The sequence below is a fragment of the Pagrus major genome, chromosome 4, assembly GCF_040436345.1.
Source record: "Pagrus major chromosome 4, Pma_NU_1.0".
In the NCBI taxonomy this organism is placed as follows: Eukaryota; Metazoa; Chordata; class Actinopteri; order Spariformes; family Sparidae; genus Pagrus; species Pagrus major.
The window spans coordinates 23,831,954-23,856,345 of NC_133218.1; the positions used below are offsets into that span (position 1 = coordinate 23,831,954).

At 41.1% G+C, this 24,392-nt stretch overlaps 1 protein-coding gene across 1 annotated transcript; it reads right to left on the minus strand.

The window, feature by feature from the left end:
- Nucleotides 1-1,327: 1,327 nt before the first annotated feature.
- usp47 (ubiquitin specific peptidase 47) lies at nt 1,328-23,266 on the minus strand. The gene is made up of 28 exons (XM_073464147.1): nt 22,960-23,266; nt 16,985-17,179; nt 14,066-14,182; nt 13,784-13,937; nt 13,595-13,691; nt 13,369-13,514; nt 13,161-13,240; nt 11,218-11,367; nt 10,935-11,030; nt 10,701-10,853; nt 9,940-10,098; nt 8,698-8,829; nt 8,452-8,528; nt 8,292-8,347; nt 8,008-8,120; nt 7,782-7,883; nt 7,337-7,544; nt 7,073-7,188; nt 6,823-6,942; nt 5,885-6,704; nt 5,522-5,697; nt 5,349-5,429; nt 5,145-5,260; nt 4,928-5,046; nt 4,593-4,723; nt 4,295-4,342; nt 4,070-4,200; nt 1,328-2,949 (listed from the first exon to the last, which is right to left on the minus strand). The coding sequence occupies exons 1-28, from the start codon at nt 23,002-23,004 to the stop codon at nt 2,775-2,777; spliced, it is 4,113 nt and encodes a 1,370-aa protein (XP_073320248.1). The 5' UTR covers nt 23,005-23,266; the 3' UTR covers nt 1,328-2,774.
- Between the last annotated feature and the right edge of the window lie 1,126 nt (nt 23,267-24,392).

Sequence of the window (24,392 nt, forward strand, 5' to 3'; positions counted from 1 at the left end):
CATTGGATTGTACAGGTGTAGCTAATAAACTGTTAACTAAATTTAGACCACTGTCTCTGTAACAAAAATAAGACTTAAAACAAGACCATATTTTTTGCTGGTGTTTATGACTCCTTTTCCTACAACTGTCTAACTACCTGTGAACCTTAAATCATATGTTGACATGTCTCTTGATGGTGGTCCAAAAGCAAACCGGTGTCTTCAGTCACCCTGGCTAATTAGTCCTCTGCTCAGGTGGAGCTTCAACAGTTAATTCAATTAGATGACATAACAAACCTCTATCTACTAATAAGAATGATGATGTGTAAGTTGGCCTGCAAAACTAGCAGGAGGAAGCTTTTTTTTTCCATGGAAGACATTTAGACATGTTCACTGTATGAAAAGCATGGATGACTCCATTTAGCTGCTTCAGTTTAGTTTAGTTTAGTTAATTCAGTTTATATTTAAGCTGTTGTCTACAACTCCATTTCCAGCTTATGTTGCACACTTCTTGGAAAAAAATACAATTAGTCCCCAGAACCTCATGTTGCTTGTTTGTGCTGTGTCTTTCATGCACAGTACTTCAGGCTGGAAGGTGCAATACTAATGGAAGCAATACCTGATGTATGTGTGAATGTTAACAGCATACTTGTGCTGGATGTTAACTCGCATACAGCTACAACTGTCAAATATAACCACTGCACTGTTCTTACCCACTTGAAACCTAACATGCAGCTTGTGTAACTAAAAAAATAAATGTTTTTTTAAAGGACACCTATTATGCCTTTTCACTTTTTGTTCCTTTCCTTCTGTGTTTTATATGTTCTTGTGCATGTAAAAGATCTTGAAAGTTAAAAAAAGTCAAAGTCTGCACCAACAGAAGCTCCTCTCTCCCACAGATAACACTGCTCCTGAAACGCCTCATCAGTTGTCCCACCTTTAATTCTGACTTTGGGACATCGCATTACATCACCATGTCACACATTTGCATAATTTATGCCTAGCAGCTAGTTCAAAATCTGAAAAATAATTTAGCACAACTGCTCTGTTGTTGTAAACGTCACTGGCTCAGGCGTGAGTGAGCTGACCAATCAAAGCAGACCAGGTATTCAGGAGGTGATCCTTAAAGAGACAGGAGCTAAAACAGGGCGTTTCAGACAGAGGGCTCCAACATTGGACAGTATGAGAAAACTGATGGGTTTTTTTAGCATTAGAGCATGTAAACCTATTCTAGTAGTAAGCCAAAATGTGATTATGAACCAGAAAATTAGCATAATATGTGGCCTTTAACACCACACCCCTTAGAAAGGTAAATATAATTTGAATTTACTGTGACAGAAAACGGCAGTTATGAAAAAAAGCATTTTAATTATTTTCTAAAATCATCTTTAACTATTTTCACACAGGATTTAAATCTCAAAGAAATAAACATCAATGACAACAACAACAAAAAACAAAAGATTTTCTTCAGATATTGGCATTTCTACAGTGAAGAGCTGGTGGCAGCATCAGGAGCCCAGAGGGGGCCGGGATGCTGAGCTTCAGTCCTCCGACCAGTTGCCCGGGCAGACTGAGAAGTCCAGCGGGCTTTCTACGCCCCTCTGGTGCCAGTCGATCAAGCAGCAGCAGCAGGTAGAAGCGCCAAAAAACAAACCTCACACTCTCTGCCAAAAACCCAGAGAGTTCCCTCCCATCAGTACAACACCACACACACACATACACACACACACGCTCATACATACACAGACCCGGATGACAGTAGAAGATGTACACCGAGTTCACATGGTGCAAAAAAAGAGAAAAGAAATCCATTTTCTAAATTAAAGGTTAATACAGACAACAGATGTGTGCCTGGTGCCTCACGAGACCTAACTGAATGATCAAGTCTGGCGCAAAATAATAATTTACAACAAACAAAAACAAAACAAGGAGATTCTTAACATACTCTACTTGGTTTTGTTTCATTGTACTTTGTATTAAAGGACCCATCATAGCCTATGTATCACTATATCTAGTGGAAGTGATGTAGCAGAGGTAAAGCTCCTATAAAGCACAAAGAGCAGCAGTAGGGACGACCCATAACAAGACATTACTCTGGCATTATAGGAGCGTTGGAGAAGCAGAAAAGACCTCCAGTCTATAAATTCTTAATTGTTGCTTTTTTTGATTCAGATCTTATGAATGAATGACGTCTGAAACTGTCAAAGTCACTGAGAGAGTGAGGTTTGCCTCGCCAGAAGAGGTGAGGCCGAGGAAGGCTGGATAAGTAGTTCTTGGTTGTATGTGCTGTTGGTTTTAAAGTAGTTAAAAGGAAGTTGAGCAATGTAAGGTAAGGAGGATTTCTGCTCAAGCGATGTGAGCATGTGGACTTACATGATGGTCACAGATGAATCAGAATCAACATTATTCCTGAAACAGGACACGCAGGGAAAGAGACTGATGTGAAAGGAGACGGGAGACTTAAATAGACAGAATGGATGCCCTCCAGCCCAGCTCCCAGTCCTAACATCTCTTCATCCATCTCTGGTTGATTTGTCTATACAGTATTTGATTCTTTTTTTTCTGTATTCAATAGCTTTCGTACTTCCCTTTAAACTTTACAGTACAATACACTATAGTGCACAATAGGGTTTCTGAGCCAGTTCTGGGGCTCAGAGTGGAGGGTGAGAGCATGTCAGCCTCACAGCGCTGCTTGATGTTCAAGTAACTATCGGGCGCGACACTCAGTCCCGCAGCCTGGTTGCTCTGCTGCAGCAGCCAGACGGTCCAAATAACCGGAAGTGGTGCTCTGCGCCTCAGTCCTGTCCCAGGTCCTTCGCAGGGCCTCCGTCCAGGTAAATCTTGAGGGCTTTCTCCTTGCGTGGCGAGTAGCTGACGCGATGTCCGGTCTTGAGCAGACGGCTGCTCTCTTTCTTCATCAGCTCATTGCGCTCTTCCTCAGAGAGCTCCATAGGTTCCTCTGTGCTGTGCCTGCACACACAAAGATCACAAAAACGTTCAACTCAAGTCACAGCTAAATGTCGCATTCTAAGACAATGTGATGTACTCATGGTAGGTGACATCTACTCTCCGCTCATCTCCAGCTTTTAAGTTATTTTGGTGAGTAGAAATCAGCTTTTTTGGCCTAGTTGCAGCTCTCTTCAAAATTATTCACGTATTATAAAAGGTATGCAGTATGTATATAATGTAATAATGCACAATGCCAACATTAGGGTCAGACAATAACAAGTTTAATTGTAGATTATATCAGTAAAAAAATACAAAAGTCGATAGATCTTCTGTACCTGCGCATCTTTTGTAGGTCGACAGGAAGGCTGGAAACTATCCTACACATACATAGCTAGTTTCAAGTCTTATTAATATGATTATCATAACAACTAAGTCCCTCTTAAAGCTCCCATGAAGTCAAAATCGCTGTTTAAGCGTTTTTTTCACATACGTCTTGCTCCACATCTCACCTATAGGCAGTGGCAAAAAAGCAATTTTGAAGTTATTTTAGAGTTTGAGTTTTAAGATGTTGACAAAGCAGTCCAATACTGATATAGACTAACATGTTTAACTATATATCTTTAGACATTACACGTTACGACTTAAAATGACAAAAATAAACACGATTGATGATCTCTCATATCTCCACAATGCAAATCAACGGGCAGTTTTCTAAACGGAAGTAACAGTTGTTGCTAGCAAAACGTCGCAGTGATTTGGTCGATAAACGCCTCCTTTATTTTAAGACGCTGCCATGGATATAAAAAGAACGTTGCCAGAGGAGTGTGTTTTGCGAGGGACCAGACCTAACGCATTAATTTACAAAATCACAACTTTACAGTTTGGTACAATCTGTAATAAAGTTGACTGTTTCTCCAGAATTGCTTTTTGCACCTTTAATATTAAAAGATCTTATTCTGGTTATTGTGAAAACAATTGTGTACACTGAGATAATGTACACCAAAACAACCTTATTATCTAATTTTCATATTGCTACATGCGTAATGACATATTATAGCTGACACTGTTTGACCATAGTCAAGGACTGTAAGAGAAACTTCAGTATTTGAAAGTGGATAGTGATCATTTTGAGCTCTCTTACCTGTAGAATACCACAGCTCCATCGTCACAGATGTACAGAGGCCACACGTTTAGAGTCGACACTTTAGGGTTCCAGTCCAAATCCTGATGGATCTCCAACACAGAAATATCACAAGGAAATGTTCCTCTACCCTGCGGAGAACAGACGGATGGATTCTCAGTCAGAATGGAATAGTTTGGTAGAAGACAAAGAAGTACCCTGTGTGTCGTGCTGCATCAGACATACCTTTGCAAACTCCAGGTTCTCGAGGGGAATATCGCTGATTTCACTGAGCTGAAAACGGAAAAAAGAAATTTGTCGGAAAAGGCATTGAATGGTACAGAATGGCATTTGTTGCTTTAATGCTTCTACTGTGGAATAAGTTGAATGTTATTATCTATTCTATGATTCTGTGGATATTTATTTCCTGCATTTTGGTTATCACTGTCGGCTGATCAGGATGAAACAGCATGTTTTTATGGATAAATGCATCGTATCAGTATATATAAAATGTCTTAGTAAATATTAAAGAACACAGACATACCTTCTCCTTGAGTTCTTCTACACTGCTGCTCTCCAGAATAACTTCCTGGAAGGGCCCCAGCTTCATCGTAGCGGGGCTCCATCTCCTGGTGAGAACCGCCAGCTGCGACATCGACTTCATCTTCTCTGGTTCTGAAAACGGAGTCACATCAGAATTAGATCCTGTTGCACTCTAACTCTACTTTATTTCACCTGGAATCAAGAACGCAAGTTCCCCTGCTGTCTGCTACTTATCTGCTGGCATCACAGGTTTCAGCAAAGAATGACGCCATAAATCAAGTAATAATTTAAGTGCTGTGATGTTGCTTTGGGTCTGCCAATGTGAAAAAGTGTTACCATTGAGAACTTCCAGGAAAACTTCCCAGTTGGAGGAGATGCTGATGTCTTCTTCATAGACATGGTAGTCCAGAAACACTGTGCCTGGGTTCTTCCATGTCTTTTTCCTGAGACGAACGCTGAACACACACACAAATACATTGTTCATTAAAAACTTTATCGACTAGACTTTTTTCGTTATCCTTTGAGTTATTATTGTGTAGTAACAAAGTCTTACCTGTCAATGCTGAGGTCAAGCTTGCACTGCTCTTTCAACTGAGGGAGCAGCTCCTCTTTCGACTGTCTGACAGTCATGCCCTTGGCAAACACCGTGTCCACGAGGAACTTGCAGGGCTGGGGCACATGAATAAATGATCAATATCTGTGTCAATGTTCACCCACTGTCTTGAGCTTCGAAAACAAAAAAACAGTCAGTGCTCACCTCTGTTTCATTCACTAGTAGTTGGTACACTTTCACTCTGTATTCACCCTTTTTCAGGGCTCTTCCTAGTCGAATAGTTATCTGTGGAAAGAAGAGAAATGTTGAATTTAAGTATTGGCTCACTAACAGAAACTACTGAAGTCTAACAAATCTCTAATAAAACAGATCCTGACCTTGTTATCATCAGAGAACGATGAGAGTGTTTCATTGAGCCGAACACTCTCAAACTCCTGGTTGTTGGCATACACTCGAAACACCTTGAACTGGGTGGAGGTGACTCCCACATATGGCTCCAGGTTCTGTTTAAATGCTGCTAATGTTATTCTCTTGTCCACATGAACCACTAAACCTGAAGCAGATCATAAGAAACAACAATTAGACATTATGGCAGATTTTCTACCCTCTCAGTTTGATCAAGTTCTGCAAGCAAATAGCAGTGACACTGGTCTCTGATAAACTTTTAAACACGTTGACTAATTTTCCCTATTTAAGGATGATTAATCCTTTAAGCCACATCATAAATAGAAGGTTCGTACATTTTTGTGCATCCCACGTGGAGTCATCCTGAGAACACGGCTCTGCTTTGAAGTACAGGTACTGAGCCTCAGCCTTGCTCTTCCCATTGTCGTCATACTCGCTGTCTGTCCCAGAGTCTTCTTCAGCGGTGTCCCACGTCTCCTTTTTGCCCTCGTGGGCTTTGGAGCGACGGCTACTCGTGATGCTGTGCGAGTCCAAGCCGTTGGCCAGTTGTATGGGCCCGCTGTCGGCATTACACAGCGTGTCACTACTGTGGCTGGAGCTCAGGATATCGCTGTCCACTGAGCTGGTGCTGCGGTCATTGTTCACCTCAGAGTCTGAGCGTTCTTCACAGGCAAAGTGGTTCTCAGGGTCGGAGGAGGCGCCGCTGCTTCCTCCAGCTGCGGCCCTGATCCGGTTCTCTAACTCTCTGTTGTCTGCAGCCACACAGAGTGAAGAGTTTGAGTCAGCATCCTGGGTCGGAGATTCGATATGTTCAAAGTCGCTGGCGTCAGAGCTTTTCTGGCTGTCACTGGTGCTGGAGCCCTGCTGCTGCTGCTGCTGCTGCTGCTGCTGCAGAGACAGATTCTTTAACTTTTCTGTGCTCTCCTCAAGGATAGCCTCGACAGATTTCCTGTCACCCTTTGACCCCTCAAAGGTGACATCAGAGTCACCGCCTACTTTTTGGCAAAGAGTTCTGTTGGCCAAGGTACCAGGGGACTGCTCAGGCAGTAAGATCAAGAGTCGGATCGTATTCCCATGACGATCCAACAGTTTCCACAAGAGTGAGTCAGTGAAAGCAACCTGATGATCTGTTGACTCAGAGCTCTCTACAAAAACCTGATGGAAAAACAAAACGTAGCAGTGTTTAGAAGCGTTAAAGTAGATTTTCTGACATAGTTTTACAATGGAAACACCTGGAAGCAAAATTGTCTGAATGAAAAGAAAAAGTACGGACCTTGTTGCTCCTGAAGAACCCCTCAGCTTTCAGTGTCTTGTTTGGAACATACAGGAGCCGGAGGTCATTATAGCAGCGCTCAAGGACCACACGCATGTTTTCTGCAGACAGCCCTGTAGCCTGGGAGGAAACACAGGTTTCAAGTTTGCAGCTGTTATGAACTGTTATGAACTCTGTACATCAGCTGTGAGTTCATAACATTCAGGAACGAAGAGGAGATTGATTGAATGAACTGAGAAAAGCAGGTTACCTGTGCAATAAGCTGTTTGAATTCAGTGATTGTTTGGTTCAAGTATGCTCGAACACTGATTGGAGAGGCGATAGTCTCACTCTTCAGATCCACAACATGAACCTTCACCATCACCTCTGCAGAAAATAAGAAAACACACCCACACAGACATAAAGCAGTTAGCAGTCTGCTCTTAAACAACAGAGATTTTGAAATGTAATTATCTTATTTTATCATTTTCAGATATTCCTAACAAGTCTGACTCAACAGCAGCAGGATACCGACCTCCAGGTTTATAAGGCTGGAACACTTGCTCTGGCCTGCGGGTCTCGAGCAGCAAGTCGAACATATACGAGGACTTGACTCCTCCCAGCAGCAGGCCCATCGGCGTGTCCTCCTCACCTTCGTAGGAGCGCTCCAGGTACTCGTGGAACTCATCATACTTTACCAAACGGCAGCAGTTCAGGGAGACCACTCCATCCAGCTCCATGAGCTTAAGTACAGAACAGACAAATGACCACAAAAAGTAAATGCAAAGAAAATGATGCAGAAGTTTCCAAAGTTCACCAGAACTCTTTTGGTAATGTTAGATTATTGTGTAGTACCGACGCTGGACACAATACCCTTTGTTCAGGTCTCTATTGTGGTTAATTTAAAGCGACTTCAAAAATCAAGACTCAAAGGTCTGTTGAAAAAACACATGGGGAAGACAAACAATAAACCAACAAACCTTATACGCCATCTCTGTTGCTTCTCTGAGAGTTTTGTCTTTGTGTACTTCCAGCTTGCTTTCCATCATCATCTTTACAGGATGCATGCAGAAAAGCTTTATCTGAAGGTAAAAAGCAAGACAGCAAAAATAGTTAAACTTGATTTAAAAGCGAAGCAATGAGTCAACTGATCCTCGTTCAGAACCAGAACAACACATCTGGGGTCGATCCAAAAGGCGCATGTACCTTGCAAGTGTTGCGCTCGATCTCCCTCTGTCGCTTCTCCTGCTCTTCAGACTCTTTCTCTTTCTGAACCAAACTCTTTATGTGCTCTGGGAAGTCATCCACAGATAAATACTCTGCAGAGAAGACAGACAGGGTACACATTACAACTGCATACTAATTCAAGGACAGGTTAAGACAAGAAAATCATAGTGATAGAAGCAATATTGATATAAAAACATCTGCATAACACTGAAGGGATATAGTGACATGGTTTCATGGTTTTTGGGAATTAATTCACTTCTTACTTGCATTCCTTGAGGGATCTTTCAATCTATAAATCAGCATATATGCATTTGTAGAGCTGCAGGGAGGAAAACAGATGTCTTTATAGTGGAACAAATACAGAGTTGCATGTGATGTGTGTCAACCCAGTGAGTTTCCAGAGAGATATGACAGCCAACTTACCTTGCAAAGGCACTGGAGTAATAGCCTCTGCTCCCTGAGGACCCCCCGTGTGTCTTCCTGATATCATCTTGGGTGATCTGCCGAATAAAAATGCACAGAAAAATAACGATGCAACACATACTACCTGGTTAATGATATGTAGAGTGCAAACTGATGACTAGCACTGATATAGTCTGCTGAGTCATTCTGCCTGGCATTCAAGTGCCCTAAGAGGACAAAGCAGGTTATTCGAGGGCTGAGGCTGACCTTGCTAACGTGTTGATCATTGAAACTGTACCACTGGCCATCACTGAAGGATTTGATGCAGGCGTAGTAGTGGCCACCCGCAGCACTCCCAGAATGGACCATGACAGAGAACAGTTCAAAGGTCAGCAAACTCTGAGAACACATAGGAGAAAAAAAAATTGTGTTCAGATGAAATTAACAACTCAGTGACTTTTTGTAAGTGCTCAACATGATGGGTCAGTTTTATGTAACAAAATCACCAGGACCTGCAAAGTGTCTGCCACAAAGGTCATCATCTGGAAAGTGCCGTCCACAATATGAAAGACAGACATCTCATGTAACAATAACAGGGAAGTAAAGAATCACTTTTCAGCTGCGTCTGCAAGCACACAGCTGCTCGGTAACATTTTCTAGCAGTCTCCCCTATCAGTACAATATTGGCACAGCAAACCTCAGATGGGAGAAAATATAAAAGAACTAGATTTACTGCCTTGTGGTTGCACGCCTCCGCGCACCAGTCAGGTTGCAATTTCCGTCCATGTCTGTCCAGACTGATAATAGAGCGTATGTAGAGAAGACTTTGAAGGAATTTAATGACAGGTAAATGTAGTTGGTCACAGTGACCTTGACCTTTGACCGCTGAGTGTAATTCAGAGCGCGTAAAACTGAAAAATTGTTTTGTCAAGCCAGTGATCGACACCCAGGTTGGCAAAATACAGAGATTAACTTAACCAGATGGTTTCAAAACTATCATCTCTCCTCTTATTAGCAAAGAACAGTGGACAAAACATTCAGGTAATAGCTTCTACTTTTTAGCCATTGACTGTCACGTTTAAACTGTCAAAAGGCGGCAGCAGGCCATATCAGCTGTCACTAATTAATGTTAATTCTGTGAGTAACTTGATGGTAGGCCAATATAAATCTTGGCTGTCGTCAGGTCTGTTTGCAAGCTGCCATCTGTACTCTGCCAAAGATCGTTTAGTGCTTCCGCAGTCCCAACAAATCCAACAGAGTGATACGGCTTCTCTCTAGCCGATCACGCCAAGTCAATCAGGATGTTGAGTATTTGGATCAAGCAACTTGTCTAAAATACAGTGGATCAAATTTAGAAGGCAATGTTATTTTCAATGTGTCATAAACATATTTAATCAACATTTGGGTAAATAAAAGTATCAGATTGGGGCCAAACTCAATGGGGACATCCAACAATCTAACAGACAACTAACCAACAATATCTATAACGTGGTTGTTCAAGATCATTACCTTGGGCTTCAATACCCTCTCTGCACTGCCAGTGCTGTCCAAGCAGATGCCCTCATCCACACAATCATCGGTGGAGAAATCGTTGCTCATCTGGTCGCTGTGGCAACTGCCTTCATTCTCTGCTCCGCTGTCGGTGCAGCTCTCTGTCTGAGGCGACTTCTAGAGACGACAATATTTTAAAACCAATCAGAAACATAGGCTAGACATAGTGGTCAACCATATATTAATGGAATATAAAGTAGAAAGTAGCTTTATTGGGAAAATGTGTCACACCGTCTAGCGTCATGTGTTCTTTTTACTTGATAACATTTCAACAGTAAAAAACAAAAGACACCTCTGACACACTGGGTGATGCCTAAAAGGTGTTTGTTCAATTGTCTTGCCCTTGCCACACAGGCAGTATAAGATGCAAAACAATAAATTATCCAGGGATATCACATGTTGCTCCTTTACTGCTAAACATATTGGTATTGAGAGAATATCAATAAACAGGGTTAAATGTTACTAGAAGGAAAATAGAGGTGTATTCAGCATTTGAGAACATCAACACCGATGGATTTTTTTAATCACACTTAAAAAAACACATGAAAGTGGAGTGTGTGGCATATTTTTTCTTTTTCCAAACTATGACTTATAGTCACATCAAGTTACTGATGGTCAATAGAAGGAAAACCACAATATATTCACAATTCTAAGGACCAATGAATCTAATGTGTATCAGAAATAGCGATGGAAGCAGGTACTGCCATTTGTGCTTTCACCTCATCTTCCACATCAATGAATGGACTCATGTCAAGCTCCTCAGGGAAAGTCATGCGGTCGTTCAGCTTGATGCGATGCATAGTGGTGTAGTCGAAATCAAAGCGCTTCAGCTGGAGTGTCAGCAGGTAGGGAAAGTGTAGAAATCTCAGACCCTGTGTAGAGAAGCATTAATTAACGGACAAGGAAGACCAATAGCAGAACTGTCTTCAATAAACATGACTCAGTTTGCTCACCTTCCGGGCGTCACATTTCTTTTTGCAGCGTTCACAGAAGTACTGATTGGGCCCATCCAGGGTTTCTGGTTGGATAAATGCCTGCAAAGCCTCTTCCTGTGGCAGAAAAAAATGTTTTGGGTCCATTTAGAAGAAGGATAAAATACTTAATGGTCATGGTTAACTGTATAATCTGTATTAAAATGGCTGAATTCAAGGAAGCCTTGCTGTGGCAAGTGTTGCTTCAGTCTTTACAGCCAATATGTTAAATGTTTTAAGGAATGAAATGTGGACAGAAACACACCACACTGCCGTAGACCTGGCTGGCTCCAAAGGGTCTGATCACAAGAGGGATGTCCAGGTAAGTATCAATCCTCCAGCTCTCATAGCCACACTCCAGACAACGCACATAATCCTTCAGCTTCCCCTGGTACAGCTGGTTGATCAGGTCAGCCTGAGGAGACGGAGGCATGATAGTCAGGCATTCTGAGCCAACTTTCACTGGTAACAATACAGCATTTGTTTGGCCAACATTTCTCTCACCAGCTGCAATCAGAAACTTAAAAAAGATGGATTAAACTGATTAAAAACAACTTTCTTTTTTATTTTTAAACAAGTGGGGCAAAACATTAAAAGTTTGGTTGAAGGTGTACAATGTTTTGTGGCTACAATGAAAGACATGAAGGAGAAACTGCCATCAAATGAATGTCATTATCCCTACTTATGCAGTTCATAGTGTTGTGCTTCTCACAATGAAATGTCTAAAACACATTCTTGCCTTTACGCATACACTTTATATGGTCAGTTCCAACTCACTTTCAAGAACTTCTTGTCACTTAAAATAAGATTTATTTATTAATGCACTCATAAATGTTCAAAACATTGCTCTATATTGACCTCATAAAGCAACAAAACAAAACATTGTTTCATCCTATAAATAAGTGCTCAAATAGTGGCAGAAAGACTGCATCTCAACCACGGCTTCAGTTACAAACAGAAGAAGGGACAGTACCTGACCTGTGAACCAAGTCTCAATACGATAAGAAACAAACTCAACCTAAAGTTATAATAAACAAATTCATATAGTATGTAATGGCTAGGACACTTTACATGACCTAGTTCTTTTGAAGCATACTCAGACCATAAATATGCATATATGCTCACATTTAGCACAGAAACATGCTAACATCATGTTACACAAGCAAGTTATGTCAGCATTTACAGACAGATTTCACACACACCATCAGTTCAGTCATAGGCAGTGCTACTCAGACCGTGAGACTGTTTTATATCGTCACCTGAGGCTCAGAGGAACAACTGTTTTCACTGGCTGTGGACCAACAGTAAACCAACATGGATAAAAATTTTGGCATATCAAAATTCTAGTTTGGGTCTTGAAGGAAAGCGTCATCTTCATACAACCCTGTTTCCAAAAAAAGTTATGACACAGTAAAACGTTTTAAATAGAATGGGATCATTTGCCAATTAATTTCTGAAATATATTCAAGTGAAAATAAGTAAAAAGACAAGATTTTCCATGGTTGGCCTCATCAACGTCACTGATCTTTGTAAATATAAGCTTATTCAGAATTTTTCAAACAAGTTGGGACAGGGGAAACTAAAGACTGAGAAAGTTGTTGAACGCTTCAAAAACCTCTGTTTGGAACATCCCACAGGTAAATAGGTTAACTGGTAACAGATGATATTAATACATGGGCTCGGGAACGCTGTGTAAAAAACATTGTTGGTCGAAACAGTTAGTTTGGAAATGATTGTATTCTGTTTTTGTTTTTTTTTAACAGTATCCCAACTTCTTCGGAGGTTGTAAGTCATCGGCACTTGGATGATAAGAATGATGCTGTTTATTCAACAGTTCTCCTATTACCAGTTTTAACTTAAAATTCTTGCTGTAACTGTAAACCTCCAAAAAGTAACTAAAAAACAAACAGAATCCATTACAGTAGTTCTCTATGTCATTATATTATTTTTAATGGGGCTCAATCACATGCATTCATTTTGTGTTGACCAGGAGCTCATGTGTACAGACCACATGGCTGTACATACGCACACTGGATTAAGTGTTTCCAGTTTAGAATTCACTCATGAGATAAGAAACAGCTAACCCTCAGGCTTACTGGCCCATTTCACTTTTCCCACAGTAGTTCTTTTGTTTCCATTGTCGAGGCCAGACTGGCTACTGAATTTATGCTTGTCTGAAGTCTCGAAAATCTTCTTGATTTCTCTTACCTGCTCGGTCTGCTTCCACTTTTGCTCCAGGGCATCAAACATGACCCTGCACAGCTCCTGGACATCATGCTGCTGCCAAGCTAAAAATAAAAACACACAAAAAGCGCTATTAGGTATAGAGAAACCGAGGCACATGGTTTCTACTTTCGCAAACATGCAAACGAAACGAAACATGTGAGTCTAGTCACAGGAGAGTACAAGAGCTCACCCTCACTGCTGTCCCAACCGAAGCTCCGTGTCACATCAGTGGTCTCTATCGCCCGTTTCTTACTGGTCTGCAGCAGAACAAACAGCCTCTGCAGCTGGAAGGGGATACTGGTGACTGGATCCTCTTCAGACTCCTCAAACTCCCAGCTGAAGTTGGAGACAAGAACTTTAAAACTTGTACTTTAAAGTGAAACTTCACAAAGACTTCTAGGAGTGTAGTTCCTTACTTGTACAGTGCGTTTCTGAACTCTGGGGTCATGAACAGTGTCTGTAGAAGACTGTTCAAATAGCAGGTCATAGCCTGGTTGACCAAGCCCACGTAACCTAATGCAGGGGCAAGAGACAGGAAGTCAAAGGTCAGTTGGAGTTGTATTAAAGGAATTATGTCACATGTTCAACAGGAGTCAACAGCTCACCCGTCTCAGATTTGCTGAGGATGGATGAGTAGGAGTAAGATGGACTGCTGTAGTCACCACTGCAGCCTGCAGCGCCGTCTCTGGGTAGCGGTCCGATGAACCGCTCCTGTGAACTGTCATCCAGTCCACTGCTATCTGCTGTTCCTGACTCATCCTGCACAAATGAACACGGAGAGAGGAACCTTTTAATCCAACATCTTTAGTTTCCAATCTCACTGTAACCCAACCACAAGGAATTATTTAAGAAATTAACAAGTATTATGTTGATCTCATTTTACTCACAGACGCAATCTGGGGCTGCTCTCCATTTTTGTCTGTAAGCTGTAGGAAATTCTTCTTACCACCGGGCTCAAATCCAGAATCTAAGAGGGACATCTCACTGCTGTGGTCCAGTGGTGCCTAGGGGGAGGCAAAGCAACAACAAAAAATACATGAACAGAAACATAAAAACAACAATCCCTGGACAAAACTGAAAAACAACAGCTGCAAAACAAGTAGCTTCCTGCAGGCTGAACTCACAAAAAGACTTAGATTCCCACTAAACTCATTTTCAGCAAATTCTCTGTATTGACGCATACGAGGAAAGTAGCTTGAAGCCAACATGTGAACAGCGCTACAAAGACGACCAAGACTTTCTGTCTTTCTCCTGGGCAAGCTGAAGACAGGCAGGCAATGTGCTGCAGTGGAAACATACAGTAGCTTAATCCACTGACCTACTCAGCGAGATAACAACAGACACAGCACCTGGGCTTTGGCCTGGGTCAGCAGCGGGATTAGCCAGGGCTCATTAAAAAAAAAGGATGTAGTATGAACACAAACATAGACAACACAGAACAAACTCAAAGTCAACACAGAGAGAGCACATTGAGAATGTATTCATTATATACTTCTCTGAGCTAAACTTGAGAGTAAACCCTCTTAGGAACACTGTTCTCACACAGCTCGCTTTCTTTGTAGCAGGGAGCAATGGTATGGCAACATCTATTTCTGAACACTGATAGCATGAATAAAGAAAATACAGTTGGCTGCCTGATTTTCAAGCATATCTCAACACTATCAGCTTCTCTGGCGTCATGATATGGCAACATTGTCCTTCCATTGTAGAAGTGGTGGGGCTGTGAGTCCTTGAATATACTTCTAGTAAGAAGAGGATGTGTGAACGGCAACTGCAAACACAGCCATTATTATGAATCCCACTCAGGTTCACCTGAAATACTCAAAGCCAACTACACCAATCCAAAACGTTCACTTAAAGCTGCACCGGTTCATTTTTTTGGCCTTTCACCTTCTAAAGTTGGTATTGGGAATGTGAACAAACAATAGACCAATGACAAATACGTTTTTTTTGTTGAAATAAAATCCGGCTCTTTGGATGTTAAATGTTCACTATGTTTACCAGTTAGTCCAGGGGTGTCAAACTCAAAGTAGCTTGGGGCCACTGCTGGTACTGTCATCGTGTAGGAGGTCCATATCAGCATTCAAGTACTACACGAAAGTGCAGTTATTCTGAAAAAGTCCAATGGCGGCCTCTACCCAACGCAGCAGCGGGGTCAGCAGCAGAGTCGCAGCAGGGAGTTACAGGAGTCACATTAAACTTTTAGGGTGGAGACAGTTATGAGAGCTGACTGACAAGATGATGGTGGAGGATTTGTCAACACCAAGGGGAGGCCAGAGATGGCCCGAGGGCCAGCAGTTTGAGACCCCTGGGTTAGTCACTAACTTTGTCTGTCTGCCATCTGGTGCTGGACAGGTAGCATACAGTGTGTTTATAAACGCTCTCCAATAAATACTGATGATTCAAATAATCAAGAAGTTGACTCGCAGTTTTCCAATCGAATCACCGCTTCTTTTTCTTTTTTTTTTCCATCAGCTACGTCAATTGTACAGAAAGGGATGCAGAGTATTTTATCAAAATTACTACGAAACTACAAAATTACCTATGATGGAAACAGAGATGTTTCCCACGTGTCAAACTTTTGATCTATAGATGCTGACCACATGTAAACAGTGGAGATACTGAGCGGTAGGCTTTGACAGGGACCCACACTTTTTTTTTCTTCTTTGACTGAAAATCCTGATTTGGGTACATCCTCTGTTTTTGTAAGAGATTTTATACTATAAACAACTGCCTGCTGCTGCTGTAAATGAGGTTAATGAAAATGGGGAACCTAAACCGAAATAGTAAAAGCCAAAACAATGAGCTGAAAGACGGTAAACCGCTCCGTACAGTTATAGTTCCCTAATGCAGAGTCTGGTGATTATTCTCTCATAGTCCATTACACAGTCATTTGATTATCAACATATCAATGATGATTAGTACATCTTTATCCATCACTGCTCTGATAACTAAAAAATAATTTAATCCCACACAAACCTATGCTATCTAAGCTATCAGGGTGCAATCGCACTTGGTCCAGTTGCTCTGTACTGGGCCAAAGCATGATTGTCCCTCCTCCCCCTGCACTCGCATTGCTTCAGCCGCAACCGGGCCTGAGCACAATAACCACGTACATACATCGTCACGTCGTAGCACGATCACAGCACAATGGAGAACAATGTAGAGAACATGACTTTACTGACTTTTTGTGGCTTATGTTGTGTTGTTTTGGTCATAGACAGCCATCTCACATTCCTGGATTTCTTGATTGTGCGAGGCGGCGTAATACACATGATTATACTTTATTATTAAGTCCACGTTGCGCACCCATGCTTGTGCTCGTGCATGAGCAACCGTACCGTGCCGTAGCATACCTCTTCCAATTGTGCCAGGGCCAAGAAAGTGTTTCATGCTTAGGCACAGTACGGAGCACTCACACTAGTCAAACAAACTGGACTTTGGGGGTTAAACGTGCTTGGGCAGGGTGTGGATTGTCTAGTGTGAGTGCGCCCTAAATACAGAGGTTTCCCTGCCAAACTAGGGCGAGTCAACTATGTTTTTATTTGAGCAATGGGAAAAGGCTCCTATTAATTTGCAAACCTCGAATTATCAACATACAAAGAAGCTAAGAAAGACCTTTCTTTGTGCAATTTCACCTTAGCATCATGTTGAATCCCTGAAATGCAACTTTTACTAAGACTCAAACCTTTGATTTGATGGAGTAATCATAATTACACTCATATCTGTGTCGATTCATGTAGAGATACCATTATCACATGTTGGGAGAAACAAAAGTGGCTGTCTGGATAAATTAATCTCCTAACCATGTCTGGTGTATTTCCCCAGACGAGGTCAAAAGTGCCATTCACATATCCTGCTTTGTGGGCGACATCTTCGTGAAGTTTGGAGAGGGTGGTGGAAGCAGGCAGGTTGAGGGTGAGCCTCTCATTGACCGTCTTCGCACTGGTGGTGTCCTGAATTATACACAGCACTCTGGGCTCCTCAGCTGCATTTTGGATCTGCAAATCAAGAAGAATGAGGGAAAAAAACATTAGCAGGATGTAGTGGGTGCATTTTTGTGTTATGAGTTAGAGTACACAGTTAAAACATTTCAGGCTGTGCAACATACTGAAGGTCTTTACCAGAAACACAAGTACACAGAAGAAACATGTCATGCCTCAGTGCTGACAGGAAACCTTTATGTTACATTTCTGAAAAAAGATACTGTAATACATTTTCAGTACAAACTGAAATAAGAGATAGTATTATAAAAATATCGATACATATCTGAATATTGAAACGATTTCAATACTAATTTTTAATAGTGTTGACACACCGAGTCAACACTAGTGTAAGTATTTAAAAAGAAAACATCAACAGCTGGCACAGAAAGTGTTTTCAATCAGATGTGTAATTATTTTTACTTATTTTCCAAACAGAGAGTTTGTTGCCAATTTCAGACTATTTAATTTAGGCAAAGTTCCTCTATGGTTGCTTGTGTTGAGAAAAAATATGTAATTTGAGGATCTAAGCTTTATTCCAAAAAGGTTTTCGTCTTAGAAAAACGTGTTTCTATTCTTCAAAATACGGTATTTTAAAAAGAATGGCTCATTTAAATATCAGTACCTGGAAAAGTGCTGAGTGTTGGCACGAGGGCTGAAAATTTTGAAATTATCTGTGGCCCTAATGAAAACATTATTTTTTTAAACTGTTTAAAATGTGGAAAAATGGCTCTATCTCACTGCACTTAGCTCAAGGCTAAAAGCATAACTCAGGAAAACCTCCACACTAGTACAATCCTGGCACATTCTGAAGTCCGCTAACACAATTTTAGCCTCGGGCTTGTTGGTCCTGCTCCGGAGCAGGGTTAGCCAAAAGTTTGCGAGGTTATCTCCTGTAAGTCGACCACAAACAGGCTAATGGTGAACGAGGTAGTCACACCTCATTTCAGAAAGTTAATTAGCTGCATGTTCAAACGGACATTTAACGCAGGGCTAGTAGAAACGCGTACAGCCCTAGTTTAAAAAGCTAGAAGAACTCTTCCTAAAATCACATTTTAATCAGTTATGGTATCAAATTGAAAGCTGCCACCATGTTACTGTTATTATCTATTTCTTTATACCTTGACGAATGAACAAACAGTATTTTTTTGCAGCATTTTTATGCCAATCACAGACACAAGCGATATTCTTAACAGTACAACATAAATTGATGTTAGTGACATGGAGATGCTTAAGGACAAGCTCACATTTTCTTTTTTTGTGACAGTGTTTTCTCAAGAGTTTTCCTGAGAGAGACATCTTTGAGGAGACCACAGCAAACATGATTGACAGTTCACTGATACATCGGAAAGAAACCTTCCAACACATGACTGGACAAGCCCTCTCGCTAGGCAGTCACAGGAAAACATGGACAGATTGTCAATTTTTTGTCCCAACTGTCCACAATCTGTTACCAAAATATATATATATATATATATATATATATATATGTATATATATGTATATATATATATATATATATATATATATATATATATATATATATATATATATATATAAAAATAACAGCCCATGCAATTGCAGACACATGCTTCATTTTACTGTCCTACACACAGTGTACCCATCTGAACACTCTCCATAGTTTCCTTTCTGATTAGTCTGGTATTGACTGAATGTACTGTACCTGTTCAGGTTGAAGTGATGTGTAAACTGAAAGCTAAGATCAAAAACGAAAGTAGCAAGAACTGGCAGGAAAAACTCACGTACAACAAGCGGCAATATACTGAGCATGCAAAGGTGATGCCCAACCAGCTTCCTTAGCTTCATTTGAGTAACTTCAAAATGTCTGGCATTTTAAATGACTAAAGCACTGCATAAACAATTGTTAAAATTGTATTTAGAAAGGCCATATACAGCATCATGCTGCATTATGATGGTTATCCTGTGCTGCTTCATGCATCTATGTAACACCATGCTTTAGCACTCTCTCCCACACCACACACAAGGCATGGCTACCTGAGAAATCCTCTTCATCTCATCAAAAATACTCTGTCTGCAACTCCAAAACACACCCTAATAAACACATGGAGATGGTTGAGGTGAAGATCAATTAAAGAAAACAAACACAACAAGGAAAATAAATTGGAAAACATCTGTGTAACTACCCTAAAATAAACACCTTCAGGCTCAATGTAGCTGACTTGTAGGCCGACACCTACTACAGTTCGGCTTTGAAATCAAACTCTGGCGATTCAGTGATAATTACAGGGATGTATTCAAGTTATTCCTGTTTTGCAACCTCTTTGGGAGGTTTGGCAAAATGTGACTGACAGGTCTTATAAAGAAGCTGCAGCTGACAACACACAAGTGTATTATGAGATTAAAGGTTATTTTTACCGTGGATATAATCACAAGGTGCTGACATGAAGCCACAGGTACGACAAAGCACAGGCTCTATATCTTTACAGCTTTAAATTATTCCAAATGGCACAAAATAAAGATTGGGAAACATCGGTATCCCTGAACACCTATTAATACAATGTGATGCAATTACAACTGTACATGGCCGGTTTGCAAACAGCGAGAAGAGGGCAGAGATGTAGAGCAGGAGCACGAGTAGTGAAATTATTATTTTTTATAAATAGCACATTTATCAACTAAACCTCACACTTTGGCAAGTAACCTGTCACAAATCTGGATGGACTGCTGCATCCAAAAGAAATGTTAGTGGCTGGTAAATCTATAGGGGTTGATAGCTGTCGAAAAGACTGATGAGGCCCCAACAAGATTAGATCATCACTAGAAATATGTACAGACAAATCTCTTTTGTATTTCTCTTTTAACCATGGCTCAACAGGTTAAACTAGCTACCTTAAATTACTGCCTTGTTCAGACACTATGGAAGTGGAAGTGAAAGTAAAAATACCTGTTAAAAAAAAAACAGCACAGGAGGTTAACACACTGCTGCAAACTTTAGTTTCCACTTAAAATGTCCTAAAAGTCAAACATAAAGCAGGTGGAGCTATGTGTCAGCTACCTGCCATCAGGCTTAATAACAAAGACCCCTTAACATTGGCAGGAAAACATCGGGGGAAATCCAGTGGTGGCAACAAAATCCATAATGGTGGGGGCAAACATCACGTGTGGACGGGCTGTTTGTTTTTGGCTTGTTCTGACTTGTACAAGCACAACAGACCAACTGCAACACCAAAGAAGAAAAGTAGCACAGATGACAGTCAACTTTCTCAAGGAAGGAACTCTGTGACCAGCAAAGCTTAATGATTAACCGACCACGCCACGCTGGTCTAATTCATACTTATCGGAAATGTTACGTGGCTGCACGTGTAATGTGACTGAGGTTATTAACTGGGCATCTCTCCTCACAAATGCTTCATTTATCATGGCCCGTGGCATCAACCTACAGCTCTGAGTGACTTCTGATATCCCGGCGCACCAGCGCCACTGCTGCCATCCACTTTCAACACCAAACACCAGATTAAGTTACCAACACTACCCTTGAACTCATGTCTTGTTCCACAACATTAGTCAATAATTTGTAACTTTGCCATTGATTTCAGCAACAGACCTCAAGCGCTGGAAGCGATCTCTGAATAGGTTTGATATCACTATCCTGAAAGCATTTCTACAAACCTGAAGGATAGTCTGATGTATATCTTAATGATCAGCTGATTTCATGGTTTTGCTGGAGAAATAAACAAGTAACCACAGCTGCACCTAACAGCACCGATTTGACACAAGACCACAAGGGAGTTTCCAAACTTATTTGCATGGTTTTGACCAATGTGTGTAGTAGTTAATGTGCGCAAAGATTTAAAAGGATAGTTAACAATTGAGGTAATGTTTCCCTTCTACCTCAGGCTCAGCGGTGTAGTTTGTAGTCCTAAAACCCAGAAATCAGTCAGCATTTTTGCACATCTGGTTCCCTCGTATCTGAGTCTATAATCTATACGTCATTTTTTAATTGGTTTTCAGTTAAAAGCCTGAAATAAGGTCTGTTGTTAAAGCGCTTGTGTGTCTTAAACAAGGCAATGATAAAAAAGTGTCTAAATGAGACTACACAAGCTGTCAAGGACTTTACACGTCATCACAGCGAACACGGAGACTCATCCACTCGCTACTCCGTCTTTACAGGCCGATTTTAGCTACAAACTACTCTAACTTTAACTTTAGAACTTGTAGACTGATCAATTCATAGAAAATGTGCGCGGTAATTGTGCAGTAAGACGCTTAGTGGCGGTGACGTTTAAGTATTGCACCCGCAGTGTAGCTTTTTACTTCTAGCGGTTAAATAATTTTACAAATAACAAACCCGACTTCATCCTCACAAGCACATGACATCCCTCTTGTTTATAATAAAGGCATGCCCATCAGGGGTTTTATTACATCCATTAATAAACAATCCATAAATTGCTCAGCCAGAGGCGACACTATTATTAGAAACATACTGAAAACTGTGCAGTGCTGCAGCATTTATCTCATTTTCCCACAGGCCCTGATATCAACGAGTGACGTCCTGTGCTTGATATATGACTGCTGCTGACGTCAATGCGACCAAGTGTTATTAAACAAATAACCACAAATATTGGGGCTCCTAATAACGTGCAGCAACCCTATAAATACACGTACGTATAAAAAGCACATGAACGTGAGTGCAGTGCCAATATTGTCTACAGCTGCCTTAGTGTTACAATCAGCGTTAACCTGAGTCAACACGTCAGCAAGCAAATTACTATTTGATCGGCGTTGACAGAGGATCGTCCTGATTAATTGACTGCTTGTGTGGAAAACATGACATCCCATCGTCAATTAAAAGATTACTGTTTTTAAGTTACGCATCGTACCGGACGTCTATAGTTGAGATAACCACCGAGCCAAACAAGAGAAACAAGCGAAGGCTAAATAACTTATCATGACAAATGAGTTCGTCGAAAGGTGCCTGAAAGGAAAGTGAAAACATTATTATGTCAAGACTAAGGGCACCCACACGACTAACTTTAACAGTAACGTTGTGTTCACGCTATATATATCTGCATCTTTCATGAGTAACGTTAGCTAGTCAAATCCGCTAACATTAGCGCTAGCTTCTGGATTTGACTAGCTAACGTTAACACTAAAGCTACAAGTACCATTCAAAACAAGCTGCAAACGACAATACGGAATCAAAAAATGCATACTTATAGAACCAGCTTTAGGGATACATGTTGCCTCAACACTGCCAGTTGGTGAACTGATATGATATAGCTATTGACATTTGATTTAGCAACTTCAATAACATCTAGGTTGTTGTCATTAACCAGACTTCAAGGGCTAACGACATTAGCTACCCACATCCTACGAGCTAGCTACTGTTCATGGCAAGTTAGCTAACTAATGTTGACAAACGCCGTGTTCGTCTGTCGACCGCAACATTTCAAACGCTTGAGTTTATGTTGTTCCGTGCGCTTAATACGAAGTCTAAATAACTTAATGGTAATTATGCAAAAGCTTTAGCTACCCATATAAACTCACTTTGTCTGAGATGCAGTGAAACTAGCCGCTAACTGATGTTAGCTAAGACGTTAGTTAGCTAGCCGTGTCATGATAGGCCGTCCAAGTCGTGTTTAGCTAACCGTTAGCACCTGAGAGTTAGCCTCTAAATTACAAACCGAGATTACAAACTCCCAAAGTGGTGTAAAAGTTGTGCCATTAACATTATCAATGAACATGATCTGCGAGGGTGACAGCTAACGCCCAGAGGTAGATTCTCCAACCTGGGCTGGGTCCGTGACAAACCTCACCTCTTTGGGTACGAACTGGTTCTCCTCGCTAGGCACCATTTCCATTTGTGCGACAGTTTAGACAAGCATCTATCCGGACAAGGATGTCAGCGCAAAAACTTTGCAGCGGCGAACACAGGCATGGTTTGTGTCCGGTTTGTTGGAAGTTTGGACGCTTGGAAAACAAAATTAAACTTGCCAAAACTTGTAGGCTTATCAAAGTGATCGCAACACTTTCGGTTACACTACCCAGGCACAAAGTGTCCTGCCGTAACTGGAGAAAGATGGCCGGTCGGTGTTTTACTCCGCGAGACTTCACTCGGGGAGCTCTGGCGTCACATTCCATCCAGACGAACGTGCGTGATGTGTGCGGCCAGGATGACGTCAGCGTGTGTCTGCGTTTTTAAAGGGACAGTGACACACAAAAAAAAACACGACTGACAAGCGAGAACAAATAATGCTGGTACGATTTAAATTTTTTGTTGGTGAAAAAAACCCCACTAATAATTAGGAATCCGACACATTTAAAGAGCATTTAAAATAAAACAAAACATAAACAGCGATCCAAAGCATCATTTTCTGTCAAGTAGGGCCCCACTTATTCTGAGGTCCTTTAATTAAATGTACTTTATATTGTATTTAATAACTAATGTGATATCTATTTGTATTTTTAGGCCTGTCTTTATAGATAGAGGAGACAACAGGAAATGAGGGAGACAGAGACTCAACAAAGGAGGATGTTATGGGTCATGGTTGGTACCTTAACCCCAGCGCCACAGGGACGTCCCTGTTTAGACTGTGAGGTGACACAGTACAGTGATGTGTGTTTATGTTGCTTGATGTTAGTACACTTCACCCTGCAGGGTAGCAGCATTAGTTCAGGGCAAACAGTTACAAAATGCATATTTCACATTGTCACCTCACAGCGAGGAGGGTCAGGGTTTGATAACAGTCTCGCTCTGCACGTTTGCATGTTCCTTGTGTTTGTTCGGGTTTACTTTCGGTTATTCCACATTCCAGAGACAAGTCAGGAGAAGCGACCCTGAACTCTGAACCTGAGTGCCTTAAGTTTTCACGCAAAGTCTGTAGATAGAGACACAGATGTGATTTTGGTTGTTAATTAGTTCACTCTGCCAACATAAAAATGATTTATCAAACTGTTTATCAAACGTGTTATGACAGAATAAGGAAACAAGCGCGGTCGGAGTGATTTCCTCATTGTTTGCTGTCACCAAACAAGAGGATATCAACGCAGGCGCAGGGAGGGTTATAAGAAGAGGGGTGTAGAGGCCATGTTTTGTATCAGAATGGATATTTATACGTATAAAGTAATATTGTACTTTACTTTTTACTTTATTTCAGTCATTCACAGTTCATTTGCTGTTGCATAAGGCCGCACCGCTGATATGATGCCTCAATAAAATGAGTTTCTGTATGAACGGTGCTGTGAAAGA